The sequence below is a fragment of the Clupea harengus genome, chromosome 7 (genome assembly GCF_900700415.2).
Source record: "Clupea harengus chromosome 7, Ch_v2.0.2, whole genome shotgun sequence".
Classification (NCBI taxonomy): Eukaryota; Metazoa; Chordata; class Actinopteri; order Clupeiformes; family Clupeidae; genus Clupea; species Clupea harengus.
The window spans coordinates 24333081-24344239 of NC_045158.1; the positions used below are offsets into that span (position 1 = coordinate 24333081).

The window sequence follows — 11159 nt, forward strand, 5'->3', positions numbered from 1 at the left end:
CCTAGTGAGACTGTTGTATTGTATGGGGGTATTAATATGGAGTTAGATGAAGTGGATGGACTGTTTAAAATAATGCTAAAACTGGGTTTTGATGTATAGGAGTTCAAATGTACTTGTTTCATCATATGGTAGATTGATAGTGTGTATTTGATAGAGTTATGAAAATATGGTTTAGTGTGTCCATATGGACACAAAGGGGGGAATATGTGGGATATTTTCATATGAATAAGGGATAGTTTTACCAGATACCTGTTGAATGAGTGTAAAGATTAGCTTTGGGTTACATTTCAGATGAGGTAGAGATTTAAAATAAGAGGGCGTAGCTTGGAGTGACCTAAGGTAAAAATGGGTGTGGTATTATATACCATGGAAGTCTTTGATTTGGGTGGGGTCAGAATGGAGAGGTCAGGTTTAATTGGCTGGATTGGTCAACCAAGCAAAACATAGATGGGAGGTGCTAATTAAAGGTTTAAATATGTTAGCGGGAAGGTATTTTGGCAGATCTATTTCCGGAATACATCTCTTTGCTGTGGCTTAATGTACTACAGTAAATCCGTTGGAACAACACGTCCTTTGTCTTGACTTTCTGATTGTGAAAATAGTCTAAGACTTAGAATTGGCCACCACACACCATATATTATTTAAGATGTTATTAAATTAACTGGCTAGCTTGCTTAAAAGGTATATGAACAAGCACCGAACCGTATAGTATTTAAGATGTGAGCAAATTAACTGGCTGGCCTGCTAAAAAGGTAGATGAACAAGCAACGTATATTATTTAAGATGTTAGCAAATTAACTGGCTGGCTTGCTAAAAAGGTAGATAAACAAGCACCGTATATCAGTATATTTTCTCCTTTTTATAAAAACGAATTTCTACTCTAAACAATTTCAATTGAAATGCAAATGATGATGTCAACGGCTAAAATGGAACACTTTATTTACCGGGTAAAAATTAGTTTAGCCACAATATATAGCGATTCAAAAAGTAGTATTGACTGCAAATGTTGATGTACAGGATACCGGCAGGTGTAGCTAAAACGGAATACTTAGTAGTTTTAGGCACAATATTAAGTGACTAACAAGTAGCTAATGGCTTTCGAACGACTCTTGAGACTGACCAAAAAGTGCCCGGGTTACGTAGTGTTAGTGGTATAGCAACTGTCACTCAAGAGCAATCCAGAGGTCCAATCAGGAGCTGTAATAACATAATCACTATGACAACTCACTCACTCAATGTTGGCCGCCAGCTCTGTGGGTCACGCAGGTGTGTGTCAATGGCAACAACGCGGGCAGATAGATTTGTGAACGGCAAACGGCAGTTTTTCTCAACAAACGAAAATCATGGCGTGATTTAAACCCGACAAAAAACGAAAAGTTGATTCCAAAAATGGAATGAACTGACAAGTATGCATTTGTGCTGCCTGTGGGGAGCACAAAACCGATGTGTTTAATCTGTAACCAGACGGTTGCTCTTGTCAAAAGTGGTAACGTGAAACGTCACTATGAAACCATGCACACACAAAAATACCCGCATAACTCTGAGGTAAGGGGCAGAAAAATAAACCATCTGCAACCATCAATACCAAGCAACATGAAGTGTAATAGTTAGATCAGCCACACAACAAGAGCGTGCATACCTCAACATACTGTTGTGAGTCTGCCTTTTCAAACATGAATATTGTGAAAAACAAATACAGGAGCAGACTCACTAATGAACACTTACATCAGTGCATCCGCCTGGCCTTCACACCTTTTAAGCCCAAGTTTAAACCACAAAAAAAGTGTCACCTTTCACACAAATAAGGCCAGACTACATCACCTTTTGTGCATAGTTCGAACGTTTTTGTTGGAGTTATGTTTTTGGATTTTGCCGTCACTGTTCCGGACCCTGGACTGAATGAAAATTTGGCGAGTGAACCTTTTGGGTTTCTAATTGAGTACCCCTGCCCTATTGCATATAGCCTTGTTTAAGACGTTGATCTAGCTTTCAATTTGGCTGCAAGAACGTAGCCCATCCGCCTGGCTCCCAACATAGAACTATTTAAACACTCCCTCAAAACCCACCTGTTCAATCTCGCCTTCACCTGACCATCCTGTTCAACCTCGCCTTTACCTGACCATCCCCTGCTCCCTCCCCTCCACTAATAGACTAGTTGCTACTTTTCTTTTTTATATAATGTTCTGTTTGTCTGTTTGTCCGACCCTTTTTGTTATATTTTAGTGTTGTCTTGTCATGCTTGTCCTAAAATGTCAAAGCGACTTTGGGTACATAGAAAAGCGCTATAAAAAATTGAAGTATTATTATTATTATTATTATTAAAATGAAACTGTAGAGAGAAAACGCTATACATGCAAAATAACCTACAATTTCACTAATGTGGCCTATATGATCATGAGGTCATGTCACCATGTAGTTTTCATTAATATCTTGCTGTAGGCTAATACTAATTTCATTTGAATGCCCCCCCCCCCCCCACCACCACCACCACCATGGTCATACACTTATTCTATCCCATACTCTCTGCTAGCATTTTCCTGCAATGCAAATAATTGTGAGACTGTGGAAAACAGAGAGCACTGATAACAGGAGGGCGGGGCAGACCAGGCTGGGTCGTGACATCATATATATACAATGTTTGCTTTACATTTACCACAGGTGTGCTAGCATGCCCATCCTTATATGATGTCTAAAGGTTAGTTAGACCCTTGCTCTATCTGAAAGGAGCAGAGTTCCTCCCTGTTTTCATGTTACATGCTCTCTTTATCGTCTCAAACCCTTTTGCACTGGAAAGAATCATCTGGTTTGGCTTGATAGGGCAAGTTCTTCAGAGCTATTAGGCATAGCTGGGAGAGTCCAACGCCCTCCGATCCAGGAAAGGAGATTTCTTTGCCGTCTCTGAGGTGAGTTCCCTCATCATGCATGTGAATAGCTTTGGGAGTCGAGAGAAGCACTGTGTAACCATGAAGCCATGATTTACTCTGAACTGAACTCTGCTCATACTGTGATACGATGAAATTACACGCAGGTTTTTGTTACGCTGCAAGTCGTTTTTTCTGATGTCGGTACTTTTTAAAATGAACTTGCCGTCTCTGTTCTGGCATAAAAGGGGAGGAGTTTGATGGGAGGGACAAGAAATATATTATTTGCACAGATCCGGTGGGCAACGGATCTCTGAACGTGGGCATGGCCGGACGTAGGGGATTGTATAAAGAAGAGGAGAAAATCCCATGTAAGCCTGTTCAATGGCACTTCTCATCCAGAAAGAAGAATTTTCATTAATAATCATGGATGGATTAACGAACGGGCCTACCGGGCCCAGGCCCAGGGGCCCATGAGCTCAAGGGGCCCCTAAGCCAGAGCCTCTGCGTGAAGTCGCTGTTATGTATCTCTTATTTGTGGTTGAAAAAGGTGTATTTTGTTAATTTGCTAAAGGCTTTAATTGAATGTACCTGTGCTGTGTTAGAAAATGTGCATGTGCGCCAGGGGCGTAACTATAGACAATGCAGCCAGTGCGGAAGGTTCATAGGCAGAGCAGACCCTGCTCTCTACATTTTTGAACATTTGGATGTCAAAGTGTCGCAAGTTTAATGCGACAGTGATCCAGGATGATTTTTTATGGACTATCTAATATACCTTATGCTATTGATTCCCTCAAAATGGCAAACCTGTCTCTGTCATGGTTTTCATAATTTTTAGGGGTAAATCGTCAGTAGCAATCTATAACACAATTATATGCTTATCGTACATACACTATAGAAACTATTAAAAAGCCGATTCAATTAAATGAATAATTTCTTATTTGTTATTTTTGTCATATACGGATATGCAATGATGATTGCTGGGTAATATGTATCTTGTTCGCCCATGTCAAGTCTCTATTTGATCATGTGACGATATGATATAGCTAGTTTAGGCGCAGAATCTGAACGTCAAGACCTACAAGCTGACTGAGCACAGCCGGAGGCACAGTACACTAGCCGAACAACGCCTTTCAAACATAAAAGTGGTGATGCATGATTTGCTCTTTCAATGGACAGGATAGCCAGCCCATTCAGCCTCTCCTGCCCCATGCTGCTCAGGTAGGTCTTAATCAGTTTCAATTTGGAAAAGAATCACTCGGCTGTTGCCCTGTCACATGTAATGTCAGAAACAATAGCAGGGCAGTGCACCGAAGGTGGATGTTACAGAGTAAACTTTGACCTGTTTACTTTCCCAATACATAAGCCAAAGTATCTAATTCGACCGTTAAATCCAACACATTGTTGGTAAAATATATATATACGCCTAATGGTGTTTGTGTGTGCGTGCGTGTTTTGCGAGTGCACAATTATTTTTTTCGCAAAGGGGGCGGGCTTTAACATGTCCAGGCCCAAAGGCCCGTGGTTTCTTAATCCGTCCATGGTAATAATATAACACTCGATGAGAAACTACGATACCTAACCAAACTGAATACTTTCAGGATGAATTAATGTCCATCTTTGTGTATCATGTGTGTGTAAAAATGCCATCATTTCACCCTTAATACCCATCACCCCTCTATCCAGCTAGCTAATATTGCGATAGCAGACTGACGTTAGCTTTAGACTGCCTTAAGAGACCAGTTTACAAGGTAACACTAGCCTTGTTTACTACTAGACTGTTTCTGGTATGGTGCCTGGTTAGCTGCATCAATATCTTCCCTGCTTAATTTTTTATTTCGTGATGTATATATTCAAGCATCATTTTATTATCTAGTCTTGAACGGGAATTCCATAAACAGACACTGTGCTGTTGGCAAACCGATAGATCTGTTAGGGAGACAAAAACTACAGAGTAGTTTTATGAGGTTAGGAAATGTAAAACAAATTGTGAAACTTACAAAATCCCACATTGAAAAAGACTGACATGAAGAAACTTGAAAAAGCAAAAAACCATCTTTTCAGTGCCCAAGTTAACTTTAATACAATTGCTTCCATACCAATGTTCTATTTGTCAGTTTAGTTTGTTTTTTTAATGCCACATTTGGAGTCTCTGTTTTAGCTCCATACAGTCTAACCCACTTGTGGAGAGCCATGCTGAGGAAGATACACCAGTATCCCACCCCAAATCCCTTGACTCCCTGCCTTTTTCTAGCCCGAGACCCAATCCCAAGGGCCCAGCACCCAAACCACCTACTCGACCCCCACCCTCATTCCCCACTTTTTCTCCTGCCTGCCCAACTATCACAGAGATTAAAAAACTCCCTGAAGAAATTTACAGACAGCTCTGAGTTGCCGTTCAGAAGTGCTAACCCTGAGTTTTGGCGAGTAACCGTGCGCTACTTCTCAGGTCCTGTTCGCCATGTCAGGATTTATTTTCCGATACTGACCGGCACACTTTACATCATCACTTACTAATTTAGAGTATGTTACATATCAACATGAATCTGGTAAACCCTCTAAATTCACTGTGAAGCTAGCTCTTCTGAACGTTAGAGCTCTTCTAAACAAGCCGCATGTCTCACACAGGTTGTATTAATCTGTTAATATGGAGGCCAAAATGGTTCCGTAACCGTCATGCACAGGTGAGATAAGCAGTGTGGCACGGGCCTTAGAGAGTCATAAACAATCATATGAGTGCTCTCTTTGAGCAGGCACTTAATTACCTTGAGTCAACTATCAGACTCTGTAGATGATTTGCTGAATAATTGTTAAGACAGTCACTGACAAACAGAAAGTACCATGGTAACAAAATCCAACTATTAAACTCCTAAAAAGAGAGAGTAGGAAGACTGAAAGAAAATGGCTTCAAGTACAAATTGTGAGATCTGAAATAATGTAATGACATGGCACATGAATAAACAGTTTATGAATACAATAAATGTTAGCTTAAATGTTACAAGAGTCAGTCAAACTGAATGTACTATACAACCAAAATGAAGTACAACTGTAAATAATAGCAAGTTAATACATAGGTTGAATGCCAATTAGACCGAATTCCCTTAAATGACCAAATAAACCTGAATGCATGAGATAAAAAATAACATAACCTGAGATGAATAACCAATCCTGAAATGAATGGGGGAGAGAAATGGTGAAGGAGAGACAGACAGAATGAAACAATAAGAGTGCAGGGGAGGAGAGGCCACCATCTACCCTTGATGCCCCAACATAACCCCCCCCTCCCCCCCATCTACCCTGGTCATCTGGGTATGCCCAGGCAGAGGTTACAATGGCTAATAAAATTACACAGCTAGTGGCAGTTAGTCTAACTGTGACCTGGCTCTGGGGTGCCTAATAGCAACCAATGCATTGGGGTTGCTGTGAACACAAACAGTCCAGGTTGAAAAGCTGTGGTCTGACAGCTACATTCTGACCCCCTGGCGAAAGACTGTGAATGATTCAATCCAGAATACAGAATATAGACATTCTAGGAGGGAGATCTGCCTTACAGTGACATTATGCACCTTCAAATAACTGCTTCAAAATCATTTTGGTGGTACACTGACTTGTAATATGGAGAATGACATCGTATCTATCCCTTTGGGGTACAGGGTGAGAGACAATGAGTAATGGCTGAACGTGAGCAGTATTTCAGCAAAATTAAGATGTGTTAATCCTGTTCAGATTGTAGATGCTGTATCCCAGCGGACTGAACAAACATGATGCAGAGGAAGCTGGCGCTGCTGGTTGGCATCGGTGCCTTGACCGTCCTCCTGATGCTGAGGTGGGAGCACGTGATGACCTTAGTGAACCTCATGAGCAGCAAACAACCTTCAGCTGAGCCTGAACTGCCCCCGGACACCATCACCCCCATCCCAGGCTCCAGGCACCTCATGGTGTCTGCCTTTAAGGACCACAGACTGGGCGGGGCCATCAGGGTGAGCAGCATCATCTGCAGGCAGGAGCTGCAGCCGCTCTACTGTGTCCTATGTGCTAACACTGACGCTAAGGCTGTTGGTGCTCTGAATCAGTGCGCATTTTCACAGGCAAAAGTTGACGTGCACAGCGAAAGCTTCGGTTTTCCTTTTGTTACTTCAGACGTGTTGTGTATGAGTCCAGCGTTGCAGCAAGCCACACATGTCAGCATAACAGCTAACCCATACGCCAATTTGACATTTTTATCAATCCACAACCAGGAGGTCAAGGAATCGTTTAGGTACAACTTTACTGTATGCATATCTAGCCTTTTTGGGGAGTACAATAATGCCCTCCAATTTGCACAAACCATGGAGATGTACAAGCTTATAGGGGTTCAGAGGGTTGTCATCTACAACACCAGCTGTGGACCAGACATAGAGAAAATTCTCAAGTACTACAGGAAAGAGGGCATGCTGGAGGTTGTGCCTTGGCCAATAGACAAGTTCCTAACGCCCTCTACTGGGTGGAAATATGACTTACACCATGGGGACATTCATTATTATGGACAGCTCACCACTCTGAACGAATGCATATACAGATACATGTACCAGTCAAAGTACCTCCTGCTGAATGACATTGATGAGATCATTATGCCTTACAAGCATGCCAACCTGGAGAAGTTAATGGGCACTTTACAGCAGCAGCATCCCAACGCAGGGGTTTTCAGGTTTGAGAACCATCTCTTCCCCAAAACGCAGTTTGATGACAGCGGCCGATTTCGTCTGCCTCGGTGGAGGAGTGTGCCTGGTGTGAACATCCTGGAGCATGTCTATCGAGAACCGAGTAGAAAGGACGTGTTTAAAGAATGGAAGCTGATCATCAACCCCCGGAGCGTAGAGCAGACTTCAGTACACTCCACGCTGAAGCAGTTCGGACTCGTCTTTAAAGTTCCGTCTGATGTATGCCGCATCATCCATGTCAGGGAGCCAAGGCAAGCCCAACTCTCCAAAGACCAGCTGTTCGTCGACAAAAAACTTTGGGAATTTGAGGAGCTTTTGATTCCCAGTATCGATCGCGCACTGAATGAATCAGGTGTGTTGTAAAATACTGATGCTTCCTACGGTGAATTAGCCGTTTGGTAACGCTGTATATATTCTGTTTTGCCTCATACAAAAAAAACCTTGTGGGCTAGGGTGTGCTATAGCTCCCCCTGGATTAGCCATAGCACCCACAAGAAAATAATGGTTTATTTATTATTGTTATTTAATTTCATGTTGCGCTATTTATTGTGTGATAATAACAGGGGCGGCTCGTCCATAAGGGCGATTGGGGCGACGCACTGCCTAGGGGAAAAGGGGGAAAAAAAAAAAAACTCCTTATGTATAAACGCAATATCATTGTAAGTCGCGTAAATGACACGTACATTTAAATGTAATATTTTTTTTTCTGTCGGATTCTACCACTAGACCGTCTGATCTGCCTCTGTATGTCATTGTCGAATCAGGTAACAGTCGTTCAGTCAGCCTAAAGTCGTGCTTCAAATGGCCCCACCCCTTCTGGGGCGATTTGGGGCGAAATGAAAATCGCCCCAGACCTCTCCCATTGACTCCCATGTTAAATCCATTTTTTTCACAAAACAGAGCTCTCAATGCATTCTCTATGGCTTCCGGGAGGGCTCGCCCCTCCTGGTCTTGTCATAAGTAGTGGACGTAAAAGCCTATACGAACGTCATACAGCTTCGACGGAGGCATATTCTGTCAAGATGGCTGCCCTGTCCAGTGCAATAACTCAATTCGCTCTTTGACAGAAACTCCTTTTTAGTCGGCGTACTAATGAAGATAAATTGACAACAAAACAATTAGGACTTCCTAGACCAAATGTATCCATTCAACAGGTTTCTACAAAGGGAGGGAAATCCTACATCCAAGAATTGGAACGAAAGAAAATCGCGTGGCTAATGCGGTCTGTATTTCATATACCACTGTCACTTTTCATAGGTTTTACAGTGTGTTTCACAGTTCGCTTCTTGCACTAACACTGAATAATTTTTTATGTGATGACTTATTTTGCTTTTGTAAGCCAATACTTTCAAGATCAGTCAATAAATATTGTTGTTTTTGACTTATGTTACCCCTTCTTTATGATGTTACTGGACATATCATGTGTCCTGTTAAGCTATGTTACATCATACAACATTTGAGACACGTGGATAATGAAAAAGTGGGATAATTTAATGTGGAGCCACATCATGTTTGCTTATGAAGGCTCCTGGATGCAACTTTCTTCCATAGCTTTCCACCTGTAACTTGCTACTCTAGCTATGTAGCAAGAGGGGACATATTACTGTTGTGTGCTGCCAATAGTGGACAAAAAGGTATTGCTGTATGAGTTAATCAGCTAACTTAATGTACTTACTGAATGGGTCGCCTTAATCATTATAAAAAAAATTGCCCCCCCTGAGAATTTTTTCAGGAGCCGCCACTGGATAATAATATTTCACTCACAAAAGAAAATAATAACAGATTGAAATGAACAGATTGTTTTAGACCCAGAGCAATCATTCTGTGATAACCTTTGACCCAATTTTCACGTTGCACGCGTGAACGTTAACATTCCCGGACGGTTGAAGGAGAAAGCGAGCTAGTGCGGTAGTTTCAAGTTAACATCAACAATGCTACCTAAATGTCCACGTCTCGAAGAATCATTGAGAAACGAGAGTAACAAAGAAGAAATACCAGGGGTATCTGATGTGGATTTTGTAGAAGAGGAACGTTGTGGTAAAGGAGGTCAACCCTCCACCACTACTGAGGGTGCTAACCATGGTGCTAGCAGCATCGGTGACATAAGTGTGAACGCCCAGGTTGGTCCGAGAAGACCAATACTCCAGAAATATCCAACTCGCATGTTTGGAGTCCAACAAAGGTTCTATGTGATTATTGATGATTGTGAACTTAAATAATATATACTTTTTGAACGCATTTCTGACTCTTTGACTTTTTTAGTTAATTAATAAATCTGCTATTCTAATTTGCCCTCTTTAGTTTAAAATGAATTGAACTGTTTGTGTTTAGTTTAAGTTTAGTTTAATTTCACTCTGTCTGACATGGTAGTGGTGACCTGGTGGTCACCTGGCGTCCAACTTTAACACCCATTGAAGTAAGTGAAATATTTGGGATTGCGGAATCTATAACATGCTGCATGCATTTAAATTAACACAGCTATGTGCGTGTCCCTCAGAAGCAGCCTAATGATAATAATACAATCGATTTGTATATCGCTTTTCATGGACCCCAAAGACTCTTTTGAGAGCAAATATGTAAACAGATGACAGACGATATGGTGGGGAGGTGTTGTAGTAGAGAACCATGTGACACATAGGCTATCACCCTCATTTCATAGCACCCTCAGTAAAACGCTCCCCCATAGCACCTGCAGAAAAAAATACTGTTCAGACACTGTAATTAGGCCTACAACACAAACAACAAAAATCTATTCATCAGAATCAGAATCAGAATCATATTTATTGGCCAAGTACATTTCCACATACAAGGAATTTTTTCTGGGTTTAGTTGCTCTCAAAGTACTTAAACTGAAAAATAATGCAGTATAACACAACAATTTAGGATAAAATAAATAAATATAATATATAATAAATATAATAATTTGTCAACTGTTCATTAGAGTGACGGCAAGGGGGAAAGAACTGTTCCTGTGTCGAAATAAAAATGTCTTTTACAAACATCAGATGATTGGTATTAAAACACACACTTATACAGCTCCTGCCCAACTTACTTCTACAACAGTAGCATTCTCCTCTTTTTTAATAAGGCAAAACCCTCTATGACTATCTGGCATTTACAAACTCAATGAAATTATTATAAGAGCAGAATCCTCATGCCCACCAAATGCCACTTCTTGCCCTCCCATGTACAACACCACACTGATTAGCCTCTTCATTATCTCATGGGTTTTACCTGGCTACAGTGCTTTTGGACGCCTATGGCAACTCCTTGATCGGCCAATCCTTACTTTGTGTTTCTTATCAATTACTCTGACCAAATTAGATACATCTGTAACCCATCTAACCCTAGCAGCAGTTAACCAAGCAGTCAATCTCTAGCTGTTGCTCAAATGGCAACCTAACAAAATCGTTTTGCAACAAAAAATCCAAGTTGACATTCCATTGCTTACCACGACAATGACTCTGACCAACTACTCACTCTCTGGTTGACATTCAGTTTATTAGCTCACGTTAGACAGCCACTGTTTTCTATTCTGATTGGTGAGAAGACAGCAGCAGGTTGAAGGGGTCCGGGGGGCGTAGTTCTGTTTAGTTTG

The 11159-nt window shown here is 41.4% G+C and overlaps 1 protein-coding gene across 2 annotated transcripts in view; it reads left to right on the plus strand.

The window, feature by feature from the left end:
* Positions 1-7990, plus strand: part of LOC116221132 — an 85200-nt gene extending 77210 nt beyond the window's left edge. The window contains exons 1-2 of one of the 2 annotated variants that reach the window (XM_031570910.2): positions 2846-2903; positions 6588-7990. In XM_031570910.2, coding sequence (XP_031426770.1) covers positions 6623-7924 — 1302 coding nt within the window. In that variant the 5' untranslated portion in view covers positions 2846-2903; positions 6588-6622 and the 3' untranslated portion in view covers positions 7925-7990. Of the gene's footprint in view, positions 1-2845; positions 2904-6587 lie in introns of those variants that run through there. The other variant, XM_031570911.2, reaches the window with a different exon arrangement.
* Positions 7991-11159: the final 3169 nt, after the last annotated feature.